This window comes from Raphanus sativus, chromosome 5, assembly GCF_000801105.2.
Source record: "Raphanus sativus cultivar WK10039 chromosome 5, ASM80110v3, whole genome shotgun sequence".
NCBI lineage: Eukaryota > Viridiplantae > Streptophyta > Magnoliopsida > Brassicales > Brassicaceae > Raphanus > Raphanus sativus.
In genome coordinates, this window is record NC_079515.1 from 17,882,285 (window position 1) to 17,899,321 (window position 17,037).

Consider the following 17,037-nt stretch of genomic DNA (forward strand, 5'->3'; position numbering starts at 1 on the left):
TTACATCCACAGTTATATTTTCATTATTTGTCTTATTATGATTACACACAAAAAAAAATGACCCTTGAGTTATCTTTCGAAAGAAAAGAGTTGATTAGACTTGCGCTATAAGATATAAAATTTGAAATTGATGATTTATTAAAAAAAATAGATTAACAAAAATCAATCTCAAACTAAAGGAGACTACAATTTTGATTTCTTATAAAAATAGATTAACACAGATCGATCTCACAATTAAAGAGATAAAAAAATTGATTTATCATAGAACAGTTTAACAAAGATCAATCAAATGTCTTTTACTATGATCGATTAGGCTAGGAAGTTCATCGGCTGAATATTCATGGTTGATGCTTATCACTAAAATGTTGAATCGCAAGAAATCAAATATTTTTCATTCTTAAATTGTTTTTATTCAGAAAATTATAAAAACTTAGTTTATAAGTTCTCCCTTTCTATAATAAAAATTATATTTGCAAAGTTCAATCTTTTGATGTAATGTGTAACTAGATCTTGATCTGCACAACCGTACGGATGATTACTTTATTTTATACACATTATTATTTGTTTTACATGATTAATTGTTATATTTACCATATTACTGATTGTTGAATATAACATTTTAAAACACAACAATTTTATAGTTCACATGCAATAATTTAATTTATTCGTTTAAAATTTTCAGTGATAACATATTTTAAATTATGTGATACAAAATTATAAATCGAAAAATCTTATTGGTTAAGGATCAAAAATTTATGGAAAAGTATTATATTAAATTAATATCACAAATCAATACAAAATTGTACGGAAACTGATTTCCCCTTTTAATAACACACTAGATCTTGACCCGCGCTTTGGAAGCGCGGAATATTTTATGATGGAAAATTTCACTAATAACTTAACAAATATTTTTGTAACTTTTAAAGAGTGTGTATTTAAAATATTTTTTGCATTTAAATCAGTGTTTTTAAATTTAACCCGATTGTGGTTATATCGGTTAATCCGAAGATCTAACAATTCAATTTAGGTTTTTTAAAATATTCATATTAAAAATCACTAAAACCCGAGACTAACCGATTAAACTGATGGATGACCGATATGTAATTTAATTTGATTTAAATTGTAATAGTTTCATAATTTGTAATCTTATAATCCAAATTTTAAAGTTCATTATTTTGCAATTTATAAAATTATGACGTTTCTACAAAATTTTAAAGAAAAAATGATGGATATAAAATAACTAAGATTAATTATTGTATTGTTTGGAAACATTGATAGTAGTATATAAAATATATTGTTTGGAAACATTTATAGTAATATAAAGAAATAAGTATATTGTTTGGAAACATGGATAGTAGTATAAAGAAAGGAACATTAGTGATTTAATGTAGGTTTAACTATAAAGTATAAAGGTGTATTTAATTTAAAAACTTACAAAATAAATGTTAGGTCCAATAGAATGTTTCTGTTTTAATAAGATAGATGTTTATTAAACTTAGTGTGGGTCAAAAGTTCCTCCACTAATGGTTAACTTAGGCATCTACAAACCAACATTTTCCTCAAGTCCAAGCAAATCTTCCATAAGAAAAAAAAAACTAAATTTTCACATATAACAAGCTTATAAAACAAAATCAAACAAAGTGACAAACTCAAAATCCTTTCAAATCATAGATTAATCAAATCAAAACACCAGCAAAAGAGTGTTCAAGTCCATACATACACATTAGATAACAACTATTATTCGATTCCACTGTCTCTTCTTCTCCAATCTTACATTAACTCAATATAATATACAGAGATAGAAAGATAGAGAAGAAATAGTACCATGACCTCAAATGTCTAAATTCTCCAACTGAATGTTGCTCTTAAGAGGCACATAATCTCCAAGATACCCACCAAGATGATCATACAAAGCCGTTTTATCAATAGTCTGATGATGATAACTCTTGCAAACATAATAAAACACACTTTGAACCAACAAACCTACAAGATTAACCATCACAAGAACACCAACAAGCAAGCCACCAACAAGGGTCCTAGTCAAAGTCCCAAACTTTCCTCCTCCATGAACCACAATCGATCCAAAAGTACCTCCAATTAATGCACAGAGAAAAAGGTAAACAAAGACCAACCCCATAGCCATCTTAGTCTTCCCCTTAAGAAGCTCATAAGCTTTTCTCATGGCAGCAAGTCCATAAACCGGCTCAAGAACAGAGATCACGCTACCTAAATGCCATAACGCAGTGAAATAGACATGAACACCGAAATACAGAACAGAGATTATAACTCCAGCGACAACCGCTAAGCCTACACTGTTCATATCGAGAGCTATGAATAGTATCACAAGGAAAACAAAGAAGACTGCGTTGTAAGCGAACATCAAGAGAGCAACCCAAAGGAAAGTGATCAAGAGTCGTTTAAAGACTTTGGGGATGGCGGAGATGGTGGAGGAGAAGGAGACTGTTTTGCCGGTGTAGAGAGAAGCAACGGTGAAGACCACGGCGGCGGTCGAGAGGAGAGAGAAGGCGAAGAGGAAGATGAGGTAGCTGAACTCGAAGATGAGGAGCACGGTCCAGTCGTGACGGGAGCGATCCGAGTTAGGTGGGTCCGAAGAGGAGAGCTTGGAGAGAATGGGCTGAGTGAAGAGGGAGTGAGCGAGGATGGCGAAGGAGAGAGGGAAGATGAGGGAGAGGGTGATGAGGTAGAAGGTTCTTGGAGATCGTTTCTTGATTGAGATGGATTCTTGAACTAGTTGAGGAATCGTCAAGAACTGGAGTTCTTCTGGCTGCAGATCCATGGTTTCTTTCTTCTGATATGGAAAGGTTATGAGAATTCTGAAAGGAAGATGAGATTTGTTTGTGATTGCCAAGAAGATGAATATTGAAGACAAAAGACTTTTGGTGGAAACTTCAACCAAACTCTTATTATACAGTATGTTGGTGTGTTTCTTTGACCCGTCTGTCCAATTTTTTTTACCAAATCTTTTTTTTTCTTCAGTAGAATCATTCTTTGCTTAATATGCAAAGTCTTCTACTATGGGCAGACTTCTTTTTTGCATGATGATGGGACGCAATCTAGGAACCAGTCAACTTTCCATCTTCTCCTATTTTTTAGCAGGACTTTTTATTTAAACAATCTTTTGTTTTACTTTTTCTTTGGATAATTACTTAATAGTGAAAATTCCGGACCTTAAATATTTGACACCTCTATCATCTACGCATAGATTTGTTGACAATATAAGAAACATGCTTTAACTCATTAATTACAAAATCAGTAAAAATCAAACTGTGTTCTTAGCCAATTAACACACAAAAGCATGCAGTAGAGGTAGAAATGACTAATCCAAGTCTCCAAGTACAAGATGCTCTCATTCTGAACCATAAATATCAAAGCCAAAATTATGGTTTTATTGTCAATCTTTCTCATATCGTTGATTTGCAAATCATAACCGAGAACATGAAAGGGAGAAAAGCAAATCATGTGGTATCAATAAAACCATGCCACTTTTAGTTGAATCTTTCACCTTAAAATTGTTAAGTATCCAATTGAACTAATAAGATTGCAAAACCAAAGTCTTCCACCATTCATTTTTCGCGTCATTTTCCAACCTCATAAATCCATTGTACCCTTATGTCAGCTAAGTGCATTTATTATTGAATATTAATTTAAAATTTTATGTGAAAATTCTACAAATCAATTCTATTAGAAACATAGGAATAGTAATTGATTACTACTTTTTTCAATTTTAACAGAAATTTCATATATTAAAAATAATATTAAATCAGAAATGTATAAAAAATGAATTAAACAAATTTATATAATATAACATGATATTAATCCAATAGTACTATTAATTTCAATATATATTTCTTACAGTTCCAATTATTACCATTAATTCATTAATAATGAACAAAATATATCTTAACCAAAACAAAATAACTTTTCTAGTTCAACTTTTAGGAACGGATGGTTTTATTTTACCAAATCACAGGTAACTAGTAAACCATATTAAGCGAAAAGGATTACAATTAACAGAATTTGAACAGCTAAAACAGTCATTGATGAGCTCGCTGATTGTGCATGATTTGGTTTGGCATGAACCCTTCTTCCTAACCGGGTGGCCACTTCATCTGTCGGCCCCCAAGGACGTGGAGATGAAGATGGTAAACGGATTGGCCTTGATGAGAGGAAGTTAAGTCAGTTCAGTGTATGATAATGATGATGAATACCAATATACAATGATATTTGGTTGGATGGAAAAGACTTACATCCTTCAGCACCGTTGTTTATAACCACACGGAACCCATCCACAATGCCTTCTTTCTCAGCAACAATCTTTGATGCGTGCAGAAGTTGACCAAGAACTTCTACGTGTCTTGGTTCAGCCTACAAAAGTGTTTAACAGGAAGACAATGTTCCACGTAAGATCTTAATCTATTCCACCAAAAGACAAACATAACTCTTCTCTACGCATGACTTTTTCCTCAAATACGATGATTTGATCACACACGCAGGCAGAAAGAAAAAGAAGCATTTACATGTGATATTATTGATCAAAAACACTGGCGATTATGGTAGTCATTACTAGTTACAAAACACTATATTAATTGGCCACCCGATGGGACTCTATGAGATCAACATGAGCAGACTAAAAGGGAGTGACATGCTAAGTGTAAAAGCCATTTGATATTTTGATGAAACATAACAAACTGAATTTCTAATTAGTACAGCTATAGACTATTTAACCGTACCATACGAAAACTGAATGTTAAATTAAAAACTGACTCACCTTGCCAAGCGTGGTCAAGCCATCTCTCAACTTAGGGATGACCAAAACATGAACAGGAGCCTGTGGGTTTATGTCTTTGAATGCCAAAACACTCTCATCTTCATAGACAATGTCTGATGGAATCTCTTTCGCTATGATCTTGTCAAATCTAAAAACAAGAGCATATCTATAAGTCAGATGTCTGAAAGATTAGGGTCATTTGTATCAAAACACACAAACATGGACTGTTCTGTAATTAATCCTAACCAGTTATGAACTAAAAAATCCTTCAGACAAACCATACATGGTCGGGGCTCCGGTGTCAGAAGCAGATTTCGCGGCGGCCTCTTCATTGTGTGCGGCACGAGTAGAAGAGATGGTTCTGCCAAACGATTAAACCAAACAAATGAAACAACTCAAATTATCTACATAGACACAAGCGAATTGATTTAAATTTCACCTTTGAGAAGCAATACGAGGAAGAGCCCTAATCAATTCTCCGGTGGTAGAGAAGATTCTCGAATTCGATCGAACAGATTGAGCAATCCTCCCCACCGTAGAGAAGTTCCTGAACACAAAGACACCATTACCAAATCAATTCAACAACCAACTAAATTATATCTGTAGTTGAACAGTTTTACCGGAGCAGCATCACAGAGGAGGAAGTGGCAGCCATTGAAGAAGCTGACGACCATTTCGATCGACTTCGTAGCGAGTCCTTATAGCAACGACGTCGTAGTGGGGCTTATATTTCGTTCACAAAATATTATTTAGATATTTTTGTATTTCTTTCACATAGGAAATTTCCTAAAATATATTACAGCTTTCAAATTGAACCAAAAAATATTTGAACTCTTCAGTATTAGTCTTCAATTTTCATTTGGAAACAAACAAATCACTTACTTTCATTAGCAAAGTCATTATATATATATATATATATATATATATATATATATTGTTTTCAAACAAAAGTTTAATCCCTGATACATATTTAAAGCCCATTTTTTCCATCAAACTATCATTCTATTACATAAGTTTGATATATTAGTCATATTTAACGCAGGTTTATACATCACTAATATACACTTTTAATATAATCAATATATTTCAACACAAACCTGTTAATCCTTTTTTTTTGCTTTCAAATCCTTTTTTTGAAAATGCATTAGACATAACCATTGTGTCCAAGGATTTTTTTTTCAATAAGCAGTGTGTATCCGGTTTGGATTATTTGTCGTCGATAATAATAAAATAGAAAATCCAGAATTAGATAAATATATTAATCCATAGATAATATAATTGTAGAAGCCGGAAAACCGAATCAAATAAACGATATAATAAAAGCGAGATGTTAAGGAAAGAAACGATATAATAAAAGCCGAAATGAAACCGGAACGAAAATGTTCATGGAGTCGAGATATGATATCTCTTTCCTTAACTCTTTATATTCGTTCCGTAGTGAGACGGGACTATACGAATATAGAGTCACAGGATAAAACCATGGCGACGATTCACGCTTCACTCGTGAACGTCCTATCGAACTATAAACTCTACGAAACACTCTCAAACTATGACTTACGCTTAGGGATTTTCTGTTGTGATATCGATGTGATAAAGTGAAAAATGAGAGAGGAGGAGACCACTATTTAAAGAGACGGAAGCGAGCCACTTTCCGCAACAGTCTCTGCACGTGGACGGAAATTTCGCGGAGATCGAGGGAAGTTGAGTTTCGAAAACTTATTCCCCAAGACTCGTTCTTCTCGATCTTATATCTCGTTTAAATAACTTGGTCCAAAAAGAATAGTCTTATTGGACCAGAGGTCCTCCACCAAGACCCAAGACCCACGATCCAAGACCCACGACCCACTGGGCCGGCGGGGGCGGCGCGCGCGTGGGGGCTATCCTCTCTCACTGAGCTGTTTAACAACTCATATCACATGAGCATATATATCTTGCTCATTTCTCTTCCTCTTAGTCGATGTGAGACACTTCCCAAACTCATTCATTTAAAGCCAAACAGGCTTTTATTATTTGAGCCGCAGGCCCATTGATATTCACTCTTAACCAATTAAATATTGGTCCAGTAATAATATCTTTGGAAAGTCAACAGCAATAGACTGTTTATAGAATTATAGGAGAATAAAGGATGGATTTTTTGGTAAATTTTCTTTTGAAATTGACATCAGTAGAAGTCGTTTAGTGACGACATAAAGTATTATTCACATTGCTTAATTTGTTTGATCAACAAAAATTGATATTTATTTATATTTGAATAAAGCTGAGATTAAATGTTTATGTTGTGAGTTGAGTTTGTTCGGGTTTATTTTAGTAACTTGGATTTTGTTTGTAAATTATATTTTTATCATCCCCTTATTATTAAAAATGAAGCAATTAAAAAACATAACCTTCAATGAGTAAACTTATTACAATGTTGCCATTATAATGACGTGTCGTCTTGACATTCATTCTCAGCCTTCTTTATAAAAATCCTTATTAGACTAGATTATTTACGAGATATGCCATTGGTCAAACTCTCATCTATTATATTATGTTGTATCATATTATTTAGATAACGTAGCTACATTCATTTAATAAGACCGTATATTATCAACTTAAGTTTTCTACGTGGTCATATTCACAACATATGTCTATCACGATAAAATATTTGTCACACTAATATTATTTTGTTATTCTGAATACAAGAAAATAAAAACAATGTATAAGTTATGATTTCTCTACATAGAATATATTTTTTCGTTTATCTTCCCCTATAGCGACAACATAGGGACAACCATCATGATTCATAAAGTTATCATTTAGATTTTGTTTTACATTTCGGAATTCAAGAGAAGATATACTACGAATGTGTTATCTTTTTAAGAAATGAGAGATCATATTTTATATTACATAATAGCCTATTATTAATAGGTTTCAATTTATAATATAAACTTGAGATCCACCCTTGGTCCAAAGTTTATCAGGGGTCATATTATCAACTTAAGTGTAGGATGGTTGAATATGTATATCATTATCTTCTTCGGCAAAAATGAATACAATATAATACTAAACATGTCTTATTTCTCTACATCAACATTTTTATGTGATTTTTTTTTTGATGAAAGGCTATTTTTTTATGTGTTTACATATTTTCATGTGGATTAATTTTTATCTATTTTAAGTAGTTTGATTTTTTATATGATTTATTATACAATTACTATCACTGGTGATTTTCAAAAACATACAATAGAAAAATCCATCAATCACGCAATCATTTCTACCTATAAAGCTGTCACAATATATACTATTTATGGCATAACTTAATCAAATATTACGTAACTATATATAATTAGCATTAAGTATAGAGAATCCACCCCACTTATTCGCGACAATAGCTTTAATTGTTTTTTCGTTTTTTTTTGTTGCCTAATACAGTATTTCGTTTTTGTTTCCTATTATAGATCCTTACAAAAAATTGTGTTAACAATTTGAATTACGTACACTTATTGATATTCAGTATCCTAATATAACGTTTATTTGATTACCTATGTTTTCGTTATTTGTTTCCTATTATAGATCCTTACTAAAAATTATGATAATTATTTGAATTGAAGATTTATGACTATCATCGCGTACACTCATTGATATTTGGTATTGTAATCTCATGTAATTTTCAAAATATACAATAGAAATTCACAATCATATGTCGTAATTATTGCTAACGGGATTGACGAGATAACGCCTTCCTTATTCTTTAATATCAATTATTTGTTTACTAAGGTTTGTGTTTACTATATAAATGAGACTTTGTTCTCGGTCATAGAACACAACTACATCTAAACTTTTTACTTAAACCACGCAAGCCTAAAATTGCTGGTCTTGATTTTGTTTCTAATTTGAAGCCTTTCGAATCTACGTGGAAAGTGAATGTGAAAAATTTTCGTCTTTGTAAACAATATTCCAGTGCTGTGGGAGAGAAAAAAGAGATGGTTTTGGTTGATTCCAAAGTAAACATACTGAAAACCTAGAGTATTTTTTCTTTCCGTTTTAATTGTTTGATTATCTAAACCAACTACTAAAGAATATTGTTTTGTTATATCAGAGGGATAAGATCCATGCTACTGTTAGGATGGAAAAAATCAGCCAATTTGACCCTTTTCTCAGTCAAGGTCTTTCAAAATTGATTTTTATCTTGTGTAAAGTTAACGAACGCTTTTAAAATAGTGGGTCTTATAGTTTCAGAAATTAAACTTAATCTTTATTTGAATTTTTTGTGTGTATGTCAGTGAGTACTATAAAATATACGAAATGAATATTTTTTTGATAATTTTTGGAATTTAAGTGGACCAAACCAACCATTCTGCCACAAGACTGGAACATCTATATTTTAAAGGAGAAATTTCTTTTGGAAATGTTTGAAAATAAAAATAGTAATAAAAATATAATTTAGTTTGGAATTTATCTTATTAATTTTTTTCTTTTTTACAACATCTTATTAAATTAGAAATACCTTTTGAAAATGTTTGGAAATAAGTATAATAGTAAAAAGAAAATATAATGTTGTGTGGAAACATAGATAACACTATATTAAAAAATAGGCTTAATTTGAATCATAGATTATTATGGTCCAAAGTATAATTAATATTTATATTTGTAAAATTTTACTTCAGTGTTTACGATTCACAATATTTTACAGACATCCCTATTACTAGGCCTGATAATATAAGTTTAAACCTGCAGGGCCCGCCCCATTTGACCAGCTGCAGGGCGGGTGCGGGTCCATCAATATGAAAATAAAATCATTTCACGGGTGTGGGTCATGAATTATTTATGCGGGACGGATGTTGGTTAATGGATTTTAGATCGTGGATATTCGCCGACCCGCATATGTATATATATATATATATAAATTTTTTTTTAAATTGATTTTTTTAGTAAAAAAAGTAAATGCTTTTAAAAAAAATCGAGAATTTAATAAAAATAATTTTAGTATTACGTAAAATATACACAATGTTAATTATAAATATTTCTTTATATTATTTTTATACTAACTAAATTAAATAATTATTAAAAAAGTATAAACCTGGGAAATAAAGCGGGGCAGGTGCGGGTACAAAATTACTTGCTTGCGGGTAGTGCGGATTAGATTTTTTGACCAAATTGTTTTTAAACCCGCGGGTTAGCGAGTGAGCGGTGCGGGTTTTATCCGTAACCGATCTCTAATTACACAACATATTGATGAAATACATAGTTTAAACAATAAATAAAAGTAATTAAAAGAGAACCGTAAAATTTTAACTTTTTAAAGTTTGTATATATTAATCTATATATCCCAATTTTTTTTTTAGCATGATCACCCCGCGCAAAGCGCGGGTCATATTCTAGTAGAGAGTAAAAGGAAAGAAGAGAGAGAAGAAGAATACAATGGCAAATTTGATGATTGTGGGATAACAAGCAGCTTGAGGAACTTCTATGATTCGCTTTTTCATCAAACAGTAAACACTCAATAGTTCTTTTCATTAAATTAAGCTAAACATGAAGCTGTCTTTTTCAGGTAAGCCGCCAGTTACAAAAGGATTTAGCAATGGTGTAGGGCGATGGTCGTGTAGTTTCCACTGAGAAGATATGAATACCGTTGATGTAAACAAGATCGAACGATAAGAACAAAATGAAGGAGTTGATGGATAGTATCCACCAAATCAGTTTTATATTCAAAAAATACCACATTTAAAGTTGAGAATCTCATGTTTATTGTGCGACAAATCAATTTGATTAAAGTTATAGAAGCTTACTATGGTGCATTTTCAAAAATCTTGTTTTTTGGTAGTTTTCTTGGAACCTTGTTTTCTGTTTTTGAAAGCTTATATACAATGATAAATATTCCATTTTTTGTAGGCTTCTGAGACTGTCACAGGTGCGAGACGCATCAGAAGCTAGAGTTCCTAACTATTCGCTACAGAATTGCAAAGGAACAGAGGAATTCACTAAGGTATGTTTTTCAAGAAAAGATTATTTTCTTGAAATTTATAAAATCTGAAAAGTGATTTTTACATTAAGCTTATTTGCTTTCACATGTATCACTTTTGTTGAGAATATTCACTTGTGTCTTTTGTCTGTAAAAAAAATACTTAATAAGAATTTATAGTAATTTATGAGTTAAAACATCTGAGATTTATTTATTTCAGCTACTATGTAGATGGTCGGAGAAAGACGATTAGAAAGATCTAGGATAATATGAAACAATTCAATGCCACATATTTGTTAGTTTCAAAACTATTTCATAGGTTTTGAAGTAAAAAACTTCATTATATCAATTGGTACCAGTTTTTGAAGTAAAAAAACTTCATTATATCAATTGGTACCTTGTTTAGATACTTTCTGTATTAATACCACTTCAAAAACGTGGAATTCGCAGGCACTAAGGACTTTCGTGGACCCCCAGGACATCAAAATTATTGAAAGTATACCTCTGAGTAAAGTTCAATTGAGTGATAGGGATGGATGACATTTTACCAACAATGGAAAATATACGGTGAAATCAGGATATCAAGTGGAGAGAGTTTATCCTGATAAGGAGAAACCATTGACACTGGTTGGCCCTACAATTGATATTCTGAAAGCATACTGCTGGAAAGTAAAATGTCTCCCAAAAATGAAGCATTTCTTGTGGCAATTGGTATCAGGTTGCATAGCGGTAAAGAAGAATTTGCAAGCAAGAGGGCTAAAAGGAGATATATGGTGTGATAGATGTGGTGCTTCCGAGGAAACTATAAATCATGTGTTTTTTTAGTGTCCACCAGCGCGTCAGGTATGGGCTCTTTCACAGATTCCATCCAGTTCAACTATCTTCCCCTATCAATCTCTATTTGCAAATATGGATTTTTTGTTTTGGAGAATTGAGCCTAAATTGGAAATTCATCAGTTTGCTTGGATACTATGGTACATTTGGAAAGGCAGGAATTTGAAAGTTTTCAGTAATCTTGATGTTGACCCGAGGGATACGTTGAAATTGGCTGAGACAGAATCCGTATTATGGAATGATGCACATATTGTGATTCCACAGGTTCAGGTACGACAGGTCGCCGGAAATAACCCTGGAACACGAGAAGGGAGATGGTGTTTTATAGATGGTTCATGGAAGGATAAATATAATTTTTCCGGACAAGGTTGGTATAGTTCTTTGGAAGAATTTGATAGCCTGATGGGGGCCCGGAATGTTAGAGCGAGTCAATCCCCACTTCTCTCAGAAGTGGAAGCGCTAATATGGGCTATGGAATGTATGAGAAATTTACATCAGTTCAGGGTTACGTTTGCAACGGATTGTTCACAATTGGTAAAGATGGTTTCGGAACCAGAAGAATGGCCAGCTTTTGCAAGTTATCTAGAAGACATAAAGACCCTAAAAGACGTCCTCATCAACTCAAAGATTATCACTACAAGAAAACGCATGCCTAACGACCAAACTTTACGACTACAAAAAGGTGGTCGTAAATTGCTGACTGCTTTACGACTAAGTTACGACGAAGTCAACATTAGTCGTAATGTCGACGTAAAGTTACAACTAAATATCCGAGTCGTACTTTATTCGTAAAGTTACATCTAATTTACGACTAAAATTTTGTGTAGTCGTAAATTAGATGTAAAATTACGACTAACTTACATCTAAATGTTTTACATCTAATTAACGACTAAAGTAGTCATAAATTAGTTGTAATATTACGACTTAGGTACATCAATAGTTGTTTACATCTAATTAACAACTGATTTACGAGAACAAAGTTGCACTTTGGTAGTTAAGTTATAATTTAAACGTAAATTAGTTGTAACATTGTACGTACCAAAATCGAAATTTCTCTATAAATATGATCTTCTCCCTCATTCTTAAGATGCACAAAAAAAAACAAAAAGAGAAAAAAAAACGGGAAATAGTTAAAAAAATGTCCGAAAATATTTATGCGCTTCGGAGTTGGATGTATGCGCATAAAGATTCAACAGGAAAAGTAACAGACGAATTTCTGAACGGAGCAGAGATATTCATGTACCAGGCCGGACAGACGCCTCTCACAAAGGAAACGGGTAAAATGTTATGTCCATGTCGTAAATGCAAAAACACGAAGTTTGCTGCTAGTGAAACCGTTTGGAAACATATAGTAAATAGAGGATTTACTCCACATTACTATATTTGGTTTAACCATGGAGAGGGTGATAATAGGAATGAAGCTAGTGGTAGTAATCATGTTGAAAATGTTCGTAACAGAGATGAACCACATTTGCCTTCTGAAAGTGTTATTCAAGAAAATCATATGTTAGATCATGATAGAATGCATGATATGGTTACTGATGCATTTCGTGAAACAACATCAGTAATAGAGGAGGTTGAAAATGTAGAAGGGCCTAATTTAGATGCAAAAAGATTTTATGAAATGCTAGCAGCAGCAAATGAGCCAATCTATGAAGGTTGTAGAGAAGGTCTTTCTAAATTATCTTTGGCAGCTAGGATGATGAATATCAAAACTGATCATAACTTACCTGAAGTTTGTATGGATGCATGGGCTGAGTTGTTTAAAGAGTATTTGCCTGAAGATAACTTGTGTGCTGAATCTTATTATGAGATTCAGAAACTTGTTCATAGTCTTGGCTTACCTTCGGAGATGATTGATGTGTGTATAGACAATTGTATGATATACTGGGGAAAAGATGCAGAATTGTTAGAGTGTAAATTTTGCAAGAAGCCAAGATATAAACCGCAAGGACGTGGACAAAATAGGGTGCCGTACCAGCGGATGTGGTACTTACCAATCAAGGATAGACTCAAGAGATTATATCAATCTGAAAAGACGGCAGCGTCGATGAGATGGCATGCAGAACATGATCAGAAGGAAGGAGAGATCAATCATCCCTCTGATGCCAAAGCGTGGAAACATTTGAATAATGTCTATCCTGATTTTGCAAGCAACCCCCGCAACGTTTATCTTGGGCTCTGCACAGATGGCTTTAGTCCATTTGGAATGTCTGGAAGACAATACTCTCTCTGGCCAGTCTTCTTGACGCCATACAACCTTCCACCAGAGATGTGTATGGAAAAAGAATTGCTTTTCATGAGTATATTGATACCTGGACCCAAACATCCCAAAAGATCCCTTGATGTTTTTCTACAACCTTTGATTGAAGAATTGAAGGAATTGTGGTCAACAGGCGTGCAGACATATGATTGTTCAACGAGAACAAACTTTACAATGCGAGCAGTTCTACTGTGGACTATTAGTGATTTTCCTGCATATGGGATGTTGTCGGGCTGGACGACGCATGAGAGGCTATCTTGTCCATATTGTATGGGAAGCACAGACGCATTTCAGTTGAAGCATGGTAGGAAGACGTCCTGGTTTGATTGTCATCGGAGATTTCTTCCCATTAACCATCCGTACCGAAGGAACAAGAAACACTTTCGGTCAAAAAGGATAGTAAGGGACACCGCTCCACCATATTTATCTGGAGAGGAAATCGAGAAGGATATTGATTACTATGGTGGACAAAGCACAGTTGTCAAAGGCGGTAATTGGCATAATCCTCCGAATATGCCTAATGGTTACGGGACTCAGCATAATTGGCACAAGAAGAGTATATTTTGGGAACTTCCATATTGGAAAGATCTGCTGCTGCGCCACAATCTGGACGTGATGCATATAGAGAAGAACTTCTTTGACAACATCATGAATACGTTGTTGAACGTCCCTGGGAAGACAAAAGATAACAAGAACTCAAGGTTGGATTTACCTGCATTATGTTCTCGGATTGAACTGCATATTATGAACGATGGGAGAATTCCAGTTCCCATTTTCAGATTGTCAGCACAAGCAAAAGCTGCGTTGTTCAAGTGGGTGGCGTCAGATGTGAAGTTTTCTGATGGATATGTTTCAAATCTATCAAGATGTGTTGATCATCAGGGACAAAAGTTTTCAGGAATGAAGAGTCATGACTGTCATGTTTTTATGCAACGACTTCTGCCATTTGCACTTGCGGAGTTGGTTCCAAAAGAGGTTCACGAAGCACTTGCAGGTAACAAATAATTAATGTTATTATTTCTTCTTGTTGGAAAAAACTTATGATTGTAAATTATGTGTAGGCATCGGAGCTTTTTTCAGAGATCTTAGTGCACGCACCTTAACTGTAGACGTCATCACACAACTTGATGCGAATATCCGGATCTTGATGTGTAATTTGGAGAAAATTTTTCCTCCGTCCTTTTTTGACGTCATGGAACATCTGGTTATCCACCTTCCGTATGAGGCAATGCTACGTGGACCTGTTCATAATGGATGGATGTATCCTTACGAACGAGCTATGAAATATTTGAAAGGCAAAGCAAAAAATCTGGCAAGGGTGGAAGGTTCAATAGTTGCTGGGAGTTTGAATGAGGAAACATCTCACTTTACGTCCTACTACTTTGCGTCACAAGTCCGGACCAAAAAAAAGAATACGAGCAGATATGATGATGGTGGTGTTATGCCGACATATATTGTTGAAGATATTCCAGACATATTTACTCAGATTGGACGGCTTGGTGGAAAACTAAAAGAAGTTTGGTGGTCAAGTTCTGAAGACGCACATAGTGCCCACACATATATACTTCTTAACTGCGAAGAGATTGAATCATTTGAAAGGTAATTGAAATTATTATTTCTGTTAAATTTTACCACACATATATAACACTTAATGATAATTTTCTTTTAAAACAGCGATTTTGTTGCCCAAGTCGAAGAAGCTATACCAGGAATATCAACTGCTGATCTCAACAAAAGGAAAGACCAACACTTTGTGAAATGGTAAAAACGCAGGTACGTCGTGTATCTAATTAATTAACATGAAAATTAATTATATGATTGGTTAAGTCTTTATACAAATAAATGTTGATGTTGCAGGTTGATTATGATGATCAATTTTATCCTCAATGGTTTCACGAATTGATACAAGGTCCGGTCGGTAAGGTCACCATTGCATCTATGTATTTCACAAGAGGATACACTTTTCACACTTACGAATATGGAAGTCGACGAGCAACAATGAACTATGGAGTATGTGTGAAAGGTGAAACAGATTTCTATGGAATCTTAAAAGAGATCATCGAAGTGGAGTTCCCCGGTGTAGTGAAGCTGAAATGCGTGCTCTTCAAATGTGATTGGTTTGACCCCACAGTCAATGTCAGTAGAACGTTTGTGTTTAACTTTATATTGTAATGTTATGATAATTATATATATATGATTTTTGGAGTATGAAAGAGTATTAAACTTATGATGTTTATCTATCAGTTTAGGGTATAGTGTTTAGGGTTTAGGTTTTAGGGCTTAAGTACGACCACTTTACGACACTATGATGTTTGAGGGTTTGGGGTTTCGGGTTTAGGGTATAACGAAGCTAATTAGTCGTAAGTACGACTCATGTACGACTACATTACCCGGTAGTCCTAAAGTAGTCGTACATTTACGACCCATGTACGACTAAGTTGACCATTAGCCCCACATTGGTCGTACAATTACGACCAACGTACGACTCAAGTGTCAAATGTGCCCCTATATATACTCCCTTCTTACCATCTCATATTATAAACAAAATTTACAAATCTTAAAAAAAAAGGAAGTGAAGAGAGATTTGGGATCATAAGTGGAAATAGAATTCGGTTATCTATTCGTTATGTTGATTCTATTTTCTCTTGTGATTCCATCTCTTTTCTCTTCCTTGTTTTTTGTAGACTTTAAAAATTTGTTCACATGAAAATAGACAAATTTGTTCTATATATACAAATTTTAGAAAAAAAAAGAGAATAAAGATATGGAAACATAAGTAGAAATAGACAATTCCTTATGTTTCGTCATTTCTACTTGTGATTCCAGTATCTTTCTTCTCTTTTTTTTTTCATAATTTATGTAAAATTGGTAATAGAGGTTTATCATAATTTTTGATAAACCTCTTCGAATTTTTTTCTAATAAAAATTGGTCCCAATGTGGTCGTAACTGTACGACCCGTGTACGACTCCTGTGTAATTAGTCCTTAATTAGTCGTAAAATTACGACTAATGTACCACCCTGGGTCCCTCTTTAGTCGTAACTGTACGACCCGTGTACGACTACTGTTGATTTAGCCCTTAATTAGTCGTACTATTACGACTAATGTACCACTATTGGTCCCTCTTTAGTCGTAATTGTACGACCAATGTACGACCACAACCAAATCTCTATATAAACTTCTCACCGCGAAGCCATTTCGTTGCTCATTC

General features: G+C 33.7%; 3 protein-coding genes across 3 annotated transcripts; 1 reads left to right on the forward strand and 2 right to left on the reverse strand.

Annotated features, from left to right (window-relative positions):
- Positions 1 to 1,655: 1,655 nt before the first annotated feature.
- Positions 1,656 to 2,969, reverse strand: LOC108856403 (uncharacterized). Its single transcript, XM_018630189.2, has one exon. The coding sequence runs from the start codon at positions 2,795 to 2,797 to the stop codon at positions 1,832 to 1,834; it is 966 nt and encodes a 321-aa protein (XP_018485691.1). The 5' UTR covers positions 2,798 to 2,969; the 3' UTR covers positions 1,656 to 1,831.
- A 952-nt stretch (positions 2,970 to 3,921) lies between these two features.
- On the reverse strand, positions 3,922 to 5,535 carry LOC108857709 (14 kDa zinc-binding protein). The gene is made up of 6 exons (XM_018631721.2): positions 5,410 to 5,535; positions 5,229 to 5,336; positions 5,073 to 5,150; positions 4,790 to 4,937; positions 4,269 to 4,386; positions 3,922 to 4,177 (listed from the first exon to the last, which is right to left on the reverse strand). The coding sequence occupies exons 1-6, from the start codon at positions 5,442 to 5,444 to the stop codon at positions 4,110 to 4,112; spliced, it is 555 nt and encodes a 184-aa protein (XP_018487223.1). The 5' UTR covers positions 5,445 to 5,535; the 3' UTR covers positions 3,922 to 4,109.
- A 7,200-nt stretch (positions 5,536 to 12,735) lies between these two features.
- On the forward strand, positions 12,736 to 15,999 carry LOC130494906 (uncharacterized). The gene is made up of 6 exons (XM_056985740.1): positions 12,736 to 13,234; positions 13,334 to 13,622; positions 13,719 to 14,821; positions 14,889 to 15,426; positions 15,502 to 15,580; positions 15,685 to 15,999. Exons 1-6 carry the CDS (start codon positions 12,736 to 12,738, stop codon positions 15,997 to 15,999), a joined length of 2,823 nt encoding a protein of 940 aa, XP_056841720.1.
- Positions 16,000 to 17,037: the final 1,038 nt, after the last annotated feature.

Excerpts from the sequence above, each read along its gene's own strand:
- LOC108856403 (XM_018630189.2), bottom strand. The coding sequence starts at position 2,797 with ATGGATCTGCAGCCAGAAGAACTCCAGTTCTTGACGATTCCTCAACTA.
- LOC108857709 (XM_018631721.2), bottom strand. The coding sequence starts at position 5,444 with ATGGCTGCCACTTCCTCCTCTGTGATGCTGCTCCG. Across the intron at positions 5,337-5,409 it reads TCCTCTGTGATGCTGCTCCG|GAACTTCTCTACGGTGGGGA; the intron begins GTAAAACTGTTC and ends CTTTGTGTTCAG. Across the intron at positions 5,151-5,228 it reads CCTCGTATTGCTTCTCAAAG|AACCATCTCTTCTACTCGTG; the intron begins GTGAAATTTAAA and ends ATCGTTTGGCAG.
- LOC130494906 (XM_056985740.1), top strand. The coding sequence starts at position 12,736 with ATGTATGCGCATAAAGATTCAACAGGAAAAGTAACAGACGAATTTCTG. Across the intron at positions 13,235-13,333 it reads CTATGAAGGTTGTAGAGAAG|AGTATTTGCCTGAAGATAAC; the intron begins GTCTTTCTAAAT and ends AGTTGTTTAAAG. Across the intron at positions 15,581-15,684 it reads AAAGGAAAGACCAACACTTT|GTTGATTATGATGATCAATT; the intron begins GTGAAATGGTAA and ends TTGATGTTGCAG.